General features: G+C 40.0%; 1 protein-coding gene across 2 annotated transcripts in view; it reads right to left on the reverse strand.

Annotated features, from left to right (window-relative positions):
- Positions 1-16,513, reverse strand: part of FBLN5 (fibulin 5) — a 45,184-nt gene that overhangs the window by 11,126 nt on the left and 17,545 nt on the right. For both annotated transcript variants that reach the window (XM_064658989.1, XM_064658990.1), the window contains exon 5: positions 2,064-2,186. In XM_064658989.1, the coding sequence (XP_064515059.1) occupies positions 2,064-2,186 (123 nt within the window). The remainder of the gene's footprint in view (positions 1-2,063; positions 2,187-16,513) is intronic.

A 16,513-nucleotide genomic window follows, 5' to 3' on the forward strand; every position in this document is an offset into this window, starting at 1 on the left:
TCCAAGGTTTACATTTTCTTTAGTATCAACTGGTGTTTGACTTATGGAGATTTTTTTTTTTAATGGCTACTCTCAAAGCTTTGAAGCCAAGTTTGTGCAGTAGAAACCCCAGTGCATTATCTCCAGTCAGTTAGCAACATAACCTAAAGGCCAGGTGAGTGATGGTGAGTACACCAGCAGTAGGCTTGGCCCAAATCCTGCAAAAAGGGACATGTCTTTTAAATAAATTAATACCTCATTTCACTGACACAATGCATTACTTTAGGTACATGCTTTGTCTTTTGCAGGACTGTTATCTCAAGAGTGCTACATTTTGGAGATAATGACTTTTACTGGGCTTCATCTTGTGGATGTATCATGTGGATATGGTTGTACTGGCTCATCTTTGTAAACTTTACAGGGATAATTGCAACAGATAGAAGTGTAGGGTTCTGTAATTGTGGTTTACTAACAGTGCACCAAAAAAACCTGTCTCTAAAACCCAACTCAGACCTCTGATTGCAGTATATTTTCTTTTACTGCTTTATGCTAGCAAAGCAAAAATCACTTCTCCAAAGCCAGTGGAAAGTATTGAAAACTGAGATTTTTTACACTTAGAGAAAAATATAGCAACTCTAAACACAATTTGCTTTTCACTGTTTGCATTGCCTTGTAATAATCCACCCCATGATTGCTCAATTGGGCAATACTGGGATGTTATTGCCTATTTTAAATAGCATAACAGATACTCAAATCAATTCAGCAATGCAATCATTTCAGTTCTCTGGTATATCCATCAAGCAGTAGCATGTCTTAGATCCATGCCCAAATCCTGAATGCCACACAAAACCTTGTCATTTGGCCTGTAACTGGGAGAAGTAACTGGGTAACAGAACAGGTGATGCAGAGCAGAATCCCCCTCTCTGCTCTCCTTCATCCTCTCCCATCACATATGGCTGTACAACCTCCAGCACAAGCTTTTTTTTTTCCCCAAGAGAAGTTGATTTATCAGAGATTAAGGAGCAGGGGCCTTGGAGACTTCATACTCCAGGGGAACTACAAGACAGCACTCCCCTGAAATAGCTATGGCTGCACAGATCCCAGCTTGGACAGGGCTCAGCTCTGTCCCTGCCAGGTGAATTACATAGCAGCTGTTTGCAGTAGTTAGGAAAGCAGTCATGACTGAGTCCTTCACCGAATTGGTACTTAGGAGGAGAAAGCCAGAAAATAACTGGAGATGGCCCAGGTATGCATGGGCAGGAAAAGCCCATTCTCCTTCCAGTGGAGGTGGTGTGATGGGACAGTTCAGCTCTGCAGAGCTGGCAGCAAACAGCCTGCCAGCTGAAAAACTAATAATGAGGGGAAAACTAATAATAAGTAAACTTTTCTTAGAAAAAGTTGTATCCTAATTCCCAGGTCTTATCCGTTTACCTAAAATTAACATCTACGTCATCATCCCCCAGGCATTTCAAGTGAGGGGAATGGGCTGGCAGAGAGGGGAGATGGAAGGTTTTCTCGTGCTGTTTGTTGAGCATTGTTTTTTTCAATAGGACTGAGATAAAAGAATGAACAAGACATTGCTGCAAGGAAAATAATAAAACTGAAATAAAACTTCTTGGAAGCTACTGAAACAGCAGCCAGTTCAGAGGTAATTTTTTTCAGACCCCCAAGCAAAAGAATTGGTTGACTCTAGGGATTTACTCTCAGTTCTATTTCTTGGTATCAAATACAAATCCCTTCGGGTCCCCACTGCCACAGTGAGGAAAGGACAGGTCTGTTTAGGAAAAATATTTTTGTAAACGTGCTTGTGATTGATCTTACATGAAAGGGAATCCTTCAGACTGGGAATATGAAAATCCCACCTATTACATGGATGCTAATCATATGGCATTTACATCTACATTTTTGTTCTGAGAGGTAGTCTCTCTGCCAAGCATACCATTGGCACTTACAAAGACAGAAGACAGTTTCCACATGCTGAAGGTTTAACTGTGTACTTGACAAAAATGCTTAGTGACATTATTTCAGAGATTCACAGGTACATATGCACAGGTGTTAAAATACCACATCACATAAGGATTTACCTAAACACTGGCCTTCTAACAGCCAGTAGCCTTCAGTGCAGGAACAGGTATAGCCCCCCTCAGTATTTATGCAGATCTGGGTGGGGTTACACTGGTGAGAATCTGAAGCGCATTCATCCACATCTGCAACACAGAAATACAGCAAGAAAATATTAAAAATGGCAACAACAACAGATAATTCACAATGTACAGTGTGTACACTGGCTCCATGCAACGAACCAAAGTGTGAAGGAGTAGAGAGAATGACCATTACCTGAAGGAAAATTCACAATAATAGATGTCTGAGGGCAGTGAGAACTGAGGGTGCCCATCAAATCTCTCCCTTTTGCAGGTGACTCAGTGTTTCTCAGAGTTCATCAAGGAAGATCTTGCATTATCTCAAGCTTTTTGTTACTTCCACTTTTGCTTTGTTACTGAACTGGGATTTCCATGCTGCAGGGCAGTGTTCAGCCCTAGGGAGAGGCTCCTGAAAGGGCTGTACAACCCCACTGAAGACTAAAAGATGAACGGCAGTTCAAAAAATCTACAAACACAACTCAGACATATAAAAAAAATTACTGCCACCAATGCAGACTATCTCACTAACTTTTCAGACAGAAGGTTCAACCAAAATCAACCTTTACCTGACCAAAAAAATGTATGCATCCCTGGAATCAATTTCCTGACAATAAAATTATTTTCTTTTAATTTTTCCCCCAATCTTTATTGGTTTTAATGTATCTGGGTTTTTATTACAACCCCTTAGGGTGTTTTTGTTGTGGGCCTCTTTTTTTTCCAAAGTTTTTTCTTTTTTTTTTTCCCCCACAAAGGAGGTGAATAGCATTCCTACATTTATATAAGCTAGGACCCTGGAACCTAACTGATTAAAAATGCCTTTCAGAGTCAGGAGTTCAGTTTAAATCCCTCTCCTGATGTTTCAGGCGTCAGGTTTGCCTATAGATATCAGAAATAGAAATATCAAAAGATAAATTGTGTCAGTTTTTCAGCCAATTCGGATTTCTATGTTTTATTTATTGATACTTAAACTATTTTTTATTCCAGCATACTGTTCACTGGCCTTGGTGAAGTACTATGTCATCCAAGCAATGCTACTCCCTTGTTCCCCCCATGATTCTTATTAACCCAGACTTTGTTGGGTCATGACTGAAAGTATCTCACCAATGCCCTGGGCTGGAGCAGGCAGCAGAGGGTAGGAATTACATCTCTGTCTCTGCCCCCAAGGCAGCTAGCACAGCCAGTTGGCTGTACAATCCTAGCAGTGATGAAATAACGGATCCAGTCTACTACAGCAGCATATCTAACATGTTCAGATATATAAATAAATACATACATATTATATATATGGAGAGAGTCTAGAGTTCTTATCTGGCCAACATCTGTACCGGTTATGGTGAGTCAAAGCTGGTAAGATAACGAGAGGGGTACAATTAGAGGCAATTAACTCTGTCAGTTCCCATGTATTTATTGGCTGGATGAAAGCTGGCAAAACGGTGGGGGAAGTGGGAAAGCGGTAAGATAACCAGTCTAGACTACATAGGTCCATAAATATGTTGTTCAGTTCAGCTATTACTTCTGCTATTGGGCTAAAAAATCTGGATCCTCCCTTCATAGCGTATCACATATAATTGGTTGTATCTGAACAGAGATTTTATCTAACCATAAATTTAATAACAATGACATTAATGTTTTCTAAATGAAAAAGTTTTCTATTTGTCATGCTTGCTTATTGTTTTAGGAGTGGGACCTTGGGATCTTGCCAATTCTGCTGTTTCTGGCCTGCACCAGGCTTAAAAAGGAGATTTTAATTTTCCATGTTCCCTGCTTCCAGTAATATTAATAGATGAAGCAAAGTGAAAACAAAATGAGGGTCACAGTCTCACTGCATATGAGAGCAATGCTGTTTGAAAACTATAGATCCTCCACTCTTTTGTGGTGCATCTCTCTTGCAGGGGTACGATGTGTGTCTTTCACCTAAAGCAATGGGTGGCTACAGGATCAGTTTTGTTCCCGAGTCATCTTCGCAGCAGTTGCATGAGCTCCACTCCAGAGAAGTAAGACATCGATCCTCTTTCCTTTGCTATATACCAAGCAGACTTATTTGCTTACTCCCAGTCTTGACCTTTTGTGGTAGTATTGGAAACATATTTCCATTTGAATGAAAAATTTTTTACAATGGAGGCTTCCTGTGGAGTTTCTGCTAGAAAACCTGAAATTGTCTATGCAGAACACCTGGACTCCCCACATCTTGCCCTGAATAATACTTCACTGACTTCATTAATGAAGTTTTATGCAATCAACAGATATTGCTTGGGCCTGATAGCACACACCCAGTTCTGTTTTACAGGTCTCTGGCTTTCTCTAAGACTGCCCCTTACCACAATGCGCCATTAAACTTTGACAGACCCAGTGAATACAATCAAATCAATTATTTTTGACAAGCAGCCTTCACAGTTGAAACTGGTAGTGTAATCCCAGCCTGTCTGCCACGGGTTATCTACGTTACATGGACTCACTAGGTGAGAGCAGATGTTTGCAGACTGGGAATAGCATCAGTGCAACAATTAAGTATCCTCTTGAAGAATATCAGAGCTGGGAGACAGAGGGTGCCTTGCCCAGCTTATTTGCACAGTGCAGCATACAGTGAGGGCAGGTGTGGTTGACAAAACTAGACATTTGACAGGGAAAGGAAAAAACTAAACCAACCCCAAATTGTTTCCACTGGGGAGAAAACTAGCCATACAGGTTCAAGAGATTGCCTATAATGGATGAGCGCAGAAACTGTATCAAAACACTCCGAGGGCATTTTCGTTAGGCTGGAAATTTGCAAGTGGAATTGCAAGTGGAACCTGACAGCTCTCAATAATGCGTCAACAATTTCTTATTCTGGTTGCACAGCTTATTTCTGTCCCATTCAAACATAAATCTTAGGTGTGTTTATGCCCTGGGACTTCAAAGCCATTTTGTACCACCTCTGCTTTTGTGATGGGTCATACACAATACTAGAGCAAAACCCTGATGCTAATTGTACACGATACTAGATTGCCAATGGTTTTGTAGGTTCAAAGCAGATGTGACAAATTCAGAGAATAAAAAACTACTGTAAGGCCTATTCAATACAGCCATGGCACATGTGGCTAAGAAGTCCCTGAGATGCATTTTTCTGAAGCCTGGAAGAGTGTGTCTGACCCAGTATAACTTGTGTCACAGTCTTCACAAATAAAAAAGAAAGAAATGGAAAGAAACACTGCAACGAGTTGTTGTCTGAGCCTCAGAGTAAAGTCTAATCAGCCATAGAGCAGAAGAGTTACTAAAGCGGAGCATGCTAGCACCTAGAAACTCTACTGCCCTCCATTCAAGATGTTAACAAATTGTGATATTTTGATGATCTCAGCATTAGTGCCAGGAAAGCCTCAGATGCTGTCGCCCATCACTGGTGATCCAAGGATGGTTTTCATTATACTGAACCTGCTTTTAGTAACTTTCATCAGCAAGATCCTTAGAAAACATTACCTGCATCCAAAGAGCAAGTCTACTTTACTAATAGCTACCATTTCTTGATACCTCTGGCTAGATCGCTCAGTATGTGACAACAAAGAAGAATTGCCATGAGGTGGACTAGGAAGGAAATACAAATTAGATCTATCCTCAATGAAAACAGATTATAGTACCTAGTAGCTAGTACCAAGTACCTGCTGTGCAGGACAAGGAGCCAGCACAGCAACAATGACCACACTGTAACTCATGCGCTGAGAACTTACCCTGTGGGAGCTCATCCTTGCTTTTCATCTTCCAACCCCCTGCTTCCTATTTGAAAAATAGGGATTACAAAATCTCTGTCATACTCCAGCATCCCTCACTCTTTAGCACCTAAAACTCTTCAGGACAGGACCTGCCCTCTTATATACAAAACCTGTTCACAGTTAGTCCATTTTTATTTGAAGCCTTCCAATCCTAACACAAATCAAACTGGACTACAAAACCCTGCAATGTCCCACTTGATGATAAATATCAGTGCACCTGGATTTTAACAAGGAAATTGAAGATTAAGGAATTAAAGGACTATCCTGTGACCACTTAACAAAACAGAAGCAAGAAGAGGTCACAGGTGTTTCTGACTTGTAGTCCTTCATGTAGCCCAATACAACCTGCCCTTATTATATGAACACTTAAAGATACAACTTTTTCAGAAATTTTGTGCAGACTCTATGTTGGCTAATGAAATCTAAAATAAAAGATTAACCATCATTCTGAAAGCATTATGTTCTTCTAGGCGATCTCAGAGGCATCAAAGGCTCTTTCAGCTAAATTCTATGGTACTCACAATGTTGCTTTTCTTCCCTAATGGTGCATGGAACCTCAAAGCTTCCAGTAGAAGAAACAGAGAGAGAACTATTGACATGGCCAGTGGCAAATGAAAAGTTATCTAGCTAGTGCACCTCTTCTTATTCACAGGACTGGGAATGTTTCTGTGAAATTATATATGAAAAAAAATTTAGGATGTTAAAGATTGTCATACCTAATAATTTTGAACATATCCAAAATTTTCCAAGTGATTAGCAACTCTGGATGACTCCTTTGAGAGAGCAGTTGTTCAGCACTTTAAAACCACACTAGAGAACAAAGGCTAGTAAGATGGATCACTGTTCAAAACTTCTCTTGCCGAAGAGTCCTTGGCCAACACTGGCCCTGGTTGTTTCGGCTCTTGATTATCCTCCTGTGTGTATCAAATTAGTGGTCATCTATATTCTCTCACCCATCCTTCCAGTTGTTGTATTCACTTCTCTTATCCATCTTTTCATGTTGCTGTATTCACATTACTGCTCTCACAGCTAGTTCCAAAGGCAGAAGTTCAGGCAGAAGTCCAGACAAATTAAAATCTGACCTGAAGTGGGAATGATTCAGTTTGTTACTTCCCAGATGAATTCTGAGAGCAACCACATGGCCCATCCAAACCACTTCTCATAAGAAATACTAGCTAGAACGAACACAGAGCTTTAAAGATCTTTGGTTTACTGGCAGAATGGGGAATAGGTAGATGGTATGTCTGCACGTATTTTTCAGGAAACCCTTGCTGCAAGAGCCTAAGCTCCAAAATTAACCACATCCCTCTCTCCTAGCTCAGTATGCCTGCCTTAAAAAATTATGGCTGTGCTGGTTTAGTCTAGAAGCCCTGAGGTGCGATGTTCTGCTTACTTGACCTTTTGACAAGAGGTGAGGTGGCTGGGGCTATGGGATTTTATTTGGGTATTGTGAGAGTGGAGAAAGTGTTTTTTCATATTTCTGGCTGACTGGCTGCCTTTTGTGGGATGTGATGTACTGATGCTTTGTTTTTATTGGTACAGATTGTAATTTTAAGGATGGGAGGATGCCTGGCAACTGGATAGATAATGTTTACAATGGCAAAATAAATAAATGAACTAATTGAGTTTAGCATGCAAATTATTGGCTTTGTGTTTTATTATCTGTAAAAGCTAGCAGCAATATTAATGGATTCTTTAGAATTTAGCCACATCATAGAACAATGAATGGAATTTTTAATTCATTGCCCATAAATTAAAGAATTAAGAAATAATTTAAAAGCCATGCATACACACAAAAAAAATGGGGCAGCTTATTGATACAGTCAGAAAGGAAACCTAGATGTCATACTGCAGCACAACACTGCAGTACAACTCACAACACATCTCATGAGGGAGGCTAATTCTTATCAGGAGATCTTTTATACTGACTCATGTCCATAAAGAATGCAGGACTGAGACCACACTCATTTGTATCAATAATATTGCAAGAAATTACAGTATAAAAAGAAAAACAATAGTCTAATCCATTGAATTAAGACCCAATATATTCAATATTGGTCAAACAAAAAGGCTAAATCTAGGAGTTGAAAAATCTCAAGAGAGAATCATAAACACGGAATTCTGAGGATCTGGTTTTGGCCCAATGTTTTCTGTATTTCTGATAAAATGCAGAGGATCACAAGCTGGTAGAGTTAAGAACTAAAATTTCAACAGAAGTCTTATATAAAAGTATTTTGCTAAGTATGGTGGGCACATTTGAAAGTGCTTTTCGAGGTAGACAAATGCAAGGTCATGTATCAAGAGTGAAAAAAGTTGGTCAAGAAAATAACTCTGGGGTTGTTACAGATAATCACTTGAACATGAACTTTTCCTGACATCATGTTGCTGAAAAGATAAGCATAAACATGAGAACACTGAGTAGACACAGGAAATTGTTCTTAGCACTGTATATTGCATTAGTACAATAATTACTGAAATAAATTTCTGGTGTCAACACTTCAAAAGATGATATTGCAAAGAGATCATAAAATCTCCAAAGAGTTGTTCCAAGCCACAAAAATTTGTCTTAGAGCAAGATAATGCTCCATTTAACAATCTATTGAAGAAAAGTTTCAAGATATATTTGCCTCTGATCTGTAAACATCTTCATGGAAACTTAAGTTTTTACCTGAAGATGGTCACTAAAGCTAAAGCAAAAAACAGTGGGATGAAATTCAGTGTTTAGAAGACAAATTCAAAATAAAAATAAGACACAAACTTTAGTAGTACTACTGATTAACCATCTGAAAAACATAATAAAGCACATGGTAGATGTTCCCTTACATTAGGGGCTTATATCTCCACAGTATTTATTCTTTGAAATATACTGTATTAAAAAACTCTTTGAAACACTAGTTGCTGGGTAAGGTTATGTGGCCTGTGGTACAAAAAATACAGATTATGTGGTCGAAGTGGTGTCATAAAGTCTTCATTGAATGATTAAACACCATTCAATGTTTAGTTATTTTTATCTATATCCATAACCATCACATTTGGGATTTCCTGCTTACCTTACATCTTTTTCCATTTCCTAGGCCATCAGTAGATCTACCTGGGCCAGTGAAAATACTGAAAATGAGGATAGGAATTTATAAAATTGTTCCAAACCATTTCTCCATTGCAAAGATTTAAATGTACACGTATGCTTTTTTTTTGTACTTTTATTAATAAAATTGATGATTTGCACCTGCCACTCCAAGAGCGATTTGCCTTGTTCAGTCCATCCACTGGTGTTGGAAGTGGTGGGAGCTGTGACTGTGCTTACCCCTCCAGAGATATGGTCAGATTGCTGTGACCATTCCACTCCCTCCAGGACAGCTCCTTTCCCATCTGGATGGCAAGGTGATAATGGCACTAGTGGAGAGCTGTCATGGAAGGATATGGACTTGTCATCTCTGAGCTAGAACCACATTCTTGGAGACATCGACGACTAGAAGTGAAACTTTGCTTGGCCTCTTATATCAAGAGGAAAGCCAATGTGGACAGCAGATTTCCAAGACAATATGCTTTTGGCAATGTGTGCTGTTTCACAGATGGACTGTTACATTTTGTTCTCTTTGGAACACATTTAGCATGCATGACTTCCTTTCTTAAGTAATGAATTCTGATAATCATGCCACAAATTTCTGTGGGTCACAGTAGTAGCTATGGCTGTGTTTCCTTCTTTTCATCAGCCATTGAAAAAAATGGGTATGTTTTTGCCATCAAGACTGTTTGAGAACCATTAGCACCATGGGGTTCAATGCAGTAAGGCTGAAGATTAATTCGACAGTGGTGAGAGTGCAGGTCTTGCAGATTGTAAAAGGATTGCCACGGAAAATCTTCTTCCCCCTTTTACAAGGAGGTGTGGGTGATTCTGGGGCCCTACTTCTATATTTTATTCTGTCTGTGCTTTAGTCCCACTGTTTTACTGCCACAACCCCAGGAGCTAACCCTGCTCCAGAGATGCAACGTTCTTGCAGAGAGGCTCAAAGCTGAGAGCTCGTTCCAGAATCTCTGTCTGGTCAAACACTGAAGCTCGTTCAGTCATTTATAACCCCCAGGGCTCCATTTTAAAATAATACAAATATTGGATGTCTGTTTTTAATAGGAATAATTGCAGGCCAGAACTAAACATCCGAGCTCAGTAACATGGGTATGAGTTCCAAGATTACTTGGAGCAGAGCACTTTCCCCAAACTTCTCCCCCACTCCTTATTTGGACACTGAGAAATAATTTCCTCAGTAGTAGATTTTTACTCAGTGAAATCACATGTTTTCTCAAAACTTTTTTTTTCCTCAAGATAATTACATTTGATAAGAAAAGGGAAGAAATAACAATGCCACATTCCTAAAGTGCAGACTGAAGCCAAATTCAAGCTGCTGCTGTGTGGGGTCAGTGTTTTTTCCAAGGATGACTGACCCTGCTGAGCTTGGACACAATCCAAGATCAACTCCCTAAACACCTGTTTAATTGCATATTTCAATGTCTGAGGACTGGCTGTTGATTGCTGAATTAATTTTCTATCTGCATCCCATATGGATTAGGTTATTGATATTTAGGTATTGCCTAAATAAGGATTAAAGGTTTTTTTCACATTGATGGTCACACTGGTAGTGGAGGCTAAATGGTGTGTGAGACATGAATTTGTAATTCTGCTCCCTCTGCCTGGTATGAAAATTGCTCAACATGTGTCACAGGTTCTAGTTTTCCTGCCAGCTATCTGAGCCTTTCCTTAGCCAGCACACTTTTCACATTACTCAAAGATGATAAACAACAGCTAAACTGTGAAGGACTTTGCACTTTGGGCACTGTTCTAGTCCTGCTTTTCTGATTGATATTTACAGGACAGCCATGCAGATAAGTGCATAGCAAGGGGAGTAAAGGGGCAGCCTCTCCCCTCTCTGCTCAGAACAGACCTGTGCATGGCTCATACACTTGGCATCACCTGCATGACCACAGCTCCTCACCCCTACCAATTCCCAGAGCTCCCTGTTGGTACAAGATCACACGCGGCTCTGTGGACTATTCCTGTTATCCCATGAAAGCTTTTGCACAAATTCATAGTCTTCATGTTAATTCTGGGATCAGAAATGAGACAAACTACTGATTTCAATTAAGGGATTTGCTTAAACATGGAAACTCTATGGACTGGAACATAACTCTATTCTCTGGATTCATGATTTCCTGTTGCAGGTTCAGTACAACTCATGAAATCCATGGTCAGTGCATGTGATTTAGGAATCTCAGTTATTTCCCTGCTGCACTTATTCTATTCCAAGTAATTGTGGTACAGCAGAAAAAGAGTGACCCAAGTACCCTGCTGGAGTGGGGTAGGCACATGTCAGTATCCCACTGATGACAATGAACCTGCTGAATTAGGAGGTACAAAGCAGCTTTTGCTCAACATGGTTTTATCTTCATCATCAGGAAACATATTTTTGAGCTGAATAAACAAAGTGTTATTGTGATCTCTCAAAATTATCTATTTTGTATGACCATATGCTACACTGAGATCTGCTGAGAAGGTGGCGAGAGGAGCCAGTGAACTTTTATTGAGAATAGTCCCAGCTGCTGGGAGGTTATCTAAGTGACACTTTCTATTGCAATGGAAACAAAAAATATGCACTCAGAGCCAGGAATTGCACACTGAAATCGAAACATACTTCTAACAAAAGATCCTTACAATCATCCCTTTGCTGCAGGATATGAAACAGTCTCATGAAAAAACCTCTCGAGAAGGCTTATAAAATTTTATAAAGAGGTATAGAACCATTAACACTGAAGAAGTGAATTTTCTATGGCTGAATTGTCTATTTTCCCTGCAATTCTATGGGTTAGTTAAAAATACCCTATAAGATGGAATATGTCAAAAATATAGGAGTTTAAAGCATTACTTATCAAGCATTTAAACATGTCTGTGAAATCCTATTGTCTTCCCCTCCAACAGATTCTTTCAAAGACTTTTCAGTTACGGTACATAACATGAGAGAACTAAAAGCAGAGAACTGCCATTCCCACTTTTGCTCCCCGGAGAGCTTTGAGAAATCTCAAGCACAAATAGTCCAGCCAGCTGGTTTAGCCAATCGGTGGTCAGTTTACATTTCCTCTAATAAGTGAACTTCTTGACCGTACATTTTAACTGAGTCATTAAGAGTTCCTTTTCCAAGTGTTTTGGCAGGCTAGGGAGGTCTGGTACTGTGAATAGACTGCAATAACTAGTAAAGAGGAACAGTCTGACTTTTATACGGCAGAAGAAATCGATCCAAATGGATCCAGAAGTTAAAGCCACAGTGAAAACAAAGGGATTCAAATATCCACCTGCAGGTTATAACAGAAACTTTTATTGGAAAGGCTGCTTCTTCCATTAAAATGCAGCCACTTTGGACATGTGACAGGACAAAATCTTAAACAATTGCTCAAGCATGTTGTGCAAACAACCGTGAGAGGAGTATTGAAGACCTGAAAATCCAAGAGAGATTCTAGGTGTGCAATGTGTACATACCCATAGAGATAATTCAGTATGAATGCTCTAGTCACTCTCACAGGATAACTTGAAATCTTCAATATACATTAGAAAAGAGGACAAGGGTTTTCCATTATGGGAAACTGGAATAGTAATATGAGATTTGTCACTAACTAATATCTCTCAAAGCTTCAGCAATAATCACCAGCATCTCATTCAGGAAAGGACTGGTTTTAAATCTGCTTGGGTTGAGCATGCAAGAAGGCACCAGCTGGAGGTGGTGTGGTTGTAGATTGTCTCATGTCACTTGAAACTGCATGAATCAAACACACATGCAATGGGGACTATGGTACTTTGACTTTTTCCAGGAATCTAATACCTTATTCCCTCAAACCTAGGCGTTAAAACCAGGGAAAAGAGTCTGACTGCACCAAGAGTGCTTGCAGAACATGTGTCTGGAAGCTGATATAGTGAAGTAGAAACAATAATCAGAAATGGAGGATTTCATTTTCAGTTTTTCAGTGAAGTGAATCTTCAGTTTCACAGAGTAAAAATTCAGTCAAGACCACTCATATCAACACTTCTGTTTTATGCCAGGATCAATACAGGGGAAGAAGATCTGCCCTTGTCTCAACTGATTTATTGATTGACAGGTAGAGGCCAGGACTCCTGCAAATGTTACGTAACTTTTATTAGAAATTTTGTTTTGCTGTAGTTTCAGCCTTACATCTGCCTCACTCCTGTCTCAGAGTTTCACAGCCATCCAGGACTTGTCATGGTTCTGCTCAAAACTGGCAGTTCTTGGGGCTAAACAAAACACAACTTTCTGCCTCTAAAAGCTTAGAACCTTGAGGTCTTGCTATATCAGAATTTCACAAGTGTTGAAATTTTCTGTCCTAATTTATACATTAAAGGTAAACGAATGGGGTTTAACAGAGAGGAGAGAGAGAGAGAGGGAAAAAGTCCTTTGAGATGAAACACCTCTTTTTGCAGGGAGCCATGAACTGAGAGTAAGGAGAGCAGGAGAACTGCCAGTAGACATCCACATCACACACTAATTGGAACAAAGTAAACCTCCCATATCCACACAGTTTTCATTTATCCAGGAAGGTTTTCAACCCAGTTGGCTGGCAGCAATTTTTGGAACACTGTAAGAAAATATGGCTCAAGCATTATAAAACAGTGAATGCCAAATCTGAGTTAAAGCCAGTTATTTGAGCAGGGGTTATAGGCATTTTCCAATGATCACCACCACAGAAATAAATAAATAGATGGCTTGCTATGTATACACTCAAAGGGGAATGTTGCCCAACATTCATAGCTCTTTGCTATTAACAGTAATGAGGACACAGCTGTCTGAGCCTGGAAGCCAGTATTTGAAGAGATTTTTCTTCTCCACTGGCTTTCATACACTACCCATTCTTGCTTATAAAAGAGCCCAAAAGTTCCTAACATTTCTACAAAAATTACCTTGGCTTTGCAGTGCTTTTGAGATTGTTATAAAGCATGCTGACACATGGACAGATTTGAAACTCAGATGAAATATGAAAAACAATCTTCTCCCCTGATAAGCTCCCCAATGCCCTTAGTGCCAAGCATAACACTGCCTTTGTAGTCAATCATGACAGCTCCTAGAGCAGTCGGCAATGGTTGCTGCCACGGGCAGAGATCTGAAGGTCTCTCTTCCTAAGAAGGACTTCTAACTCGCTGCCTGCAGAACTTTGGGCTGTGATGTGAGCTTTGAGTCACGTATAACTGGTCAGCTCTACAGAGCCTCTAAAGCAAATATGAAACCACCCCACTCCATTCAAAGATCTTACAGCACTTGAAAATCAGTGCTAAAACTCGTAATCTATGTGACAAAATTTCATTTTATGGAAGTCTTAGATATATGAAAGGCTAGAACCAGTATCAGACGCAGGCTAGTGCACTTCAGGCACTGCAGTTTCAGAACCATTGCACAAGGCATGTTGAAGTTGACTTCTGCAAGTCATCTGGTCCCAGGCTCCACTCGAAGCAGGGACAATTCTCTCAGGCTGCTCAGGAGCTTTTCCAGTTGAGGTTTGAATTTCTCCGAAGATACAGCCTTTGGCCACAAACTTTATGAACCTCTGTTCAAGTGTTTTACCACCTTCATTGTGATAACATTTCTCCTTATAGCTAATAAGAATTTCCCACGTTACAATTTTTGCCCATTCCTGTCCACATGCACCTCTGTGATGAATCTGGCTTCATCTTCTCTACACACCCACATTATACAGTCGAACTCAGTAAACAGTACAATTCCCTCATCAACCTCATGTTTTTAAGACAGGGTAAGTCCACTTCTCTCAACTGCACCTTGTATGATGTGTGCTGCCACCCTCCAACCACCACAGTGGCCCTTTGCTGGATATCCTTCAATATGCCCATGTTTTTTTATGCCAGGAAATCAGAATGACTGGGAGAACCGAGTGCTTGTGAAGACAAAAGAAATCAACAGCACTCTAAATTCTCCCCTGCAGATAGTTAAGAGAAAATACTTACAATGTGAATCTCTGCTTAATTTAGTAGAAACTGTTGAGCTGGGACAACTATTTCATTGGATGCTGTACAAACACAGAACCAGGACTGCACTACTCACATATACAGACCTGTACACTTTTGTCCCCAAAGCTTCAAGGTAAGTCTGCCTTTCTTGTACCAAAATTCAGAAATTGCTAACTAGTGCTAAAAGCTGAACACCGGGCCGATCCCATGACCAATGTCACAGGCAGTCCCACCAGCTCTCACAGTATCCATGAAAGCTCAGAGAGACACATGTTCACATTCCCAAACCAAATGGTTCATTTCCAAGTAGCCTGGCCCAAAAAAAACCAAACAAAAACAAAACCAAACCAAATCATAAAAACCCCATGTTCTTTTTAGGTAATTAAAAACCCAAAAAGTAAATAAATAAACAGATGAGACAATGTTCCCAACCAGCAGGAACATTTAATCTCTGTGGTTATTCCTGGAGCAAACTCCTGCTTTTACTCTCCAGAATGCACATCCCAGTGAATTTTCCGTCATGTGGGCCTGCTGTAGTGGAAAGTTAATTTACATTTTTTCCTTTATCATAGTACTTTCCTTTATTAGTCCCTTATTGCCACAGGGTCCCTGGTCATACTCAGTCATGCAAGGGAGCAGGTCCACTTTAGAAGGCACAATCTCCAGCACAGAAGCATGCCTAGCAAATTCTTAGTATGATTAACATTCTACCATTTGTAGTCTTTCTAATCATCTCCAATCAGGTACTCCAGACAGTGCTTAATTCAGCATTTCAGGTCTCTGCCCAGGTCAGAGGGAATGAATCATGGATGGATCATGTACTCCTGAAATGGTTTCGTATACCAAGCTTCTAGATGTCAGCTTGAGATTTGGTGGAGCAGAGTGTGATGGTATTTTGCATTTTGGGATTATATACTTCACTTATCAGCTTCAGAATGAATGTGACCTCCTGGGCCATTAATGGATATACTGCAAATTGTCAGCTGCTGATTACCTTGAGAGGTATTCTCCAGTCTGTGTAGGATACATCTATGCCATAGTTCTCTGGGCTCAAAGCTATATTTGGGGTTATGGCCTGGGGAACATGGAGATAAAATTTTCACTTTTTTTAATTAAATTCATGGGCAGTGTTGGAAGTCTTATGTGTAATGCTGAAAAATGTCTCATTCTCTTATACCATTTTCATCTATGACTACTTAGACCCCTTGAAAATGTCAATGAGAAAAAATTTTGTCCCAAAACGCAATGTACTACCTGAAAAACATAATACAGATTTTACAGAGCTGTATCTTTAAGTAGCACTGATTTAGTGGGGAAGAACATCTCCTTCCTAAAGCTGCCATGCTACAGTCTTGTGGGCATGAAATCAACCAACAGCTGTCAATGCACAGCTCTGGGCTATTCCATCACAAAGTCAGTTCTGCTTTCAATTAAAATAATTTCAATCTGCTTCTGAAATAAAGCTCCAGATGCAGTGCTTAGTGATTTGGCAATGAGTGTTGTATATATTACTGCAGTATACCTTTAAAAAACATGAGTATGATCCAAGGCTGCTCCAGCCATGCAGGGTTTGGGATTCCCCACAGGGGTTGCAATGGCAGGAAATTAGCAGCATGCTATAGTTTTCGGATCACATC

This window comes from Pseudopipra pipra, chromosome 6 (assembly GCF_036250125.1).
Source record: "Pseudopipra pipra isolate bDixPip1 chromosome 6, bDixPip1.hap1, whole genome shotgun sequence".
NCBI lineage: Eukaryota > Metazoa > Chordata > Aves > Passeriformes > Pipridae > Pseudopipra > Pseudopipra pipra.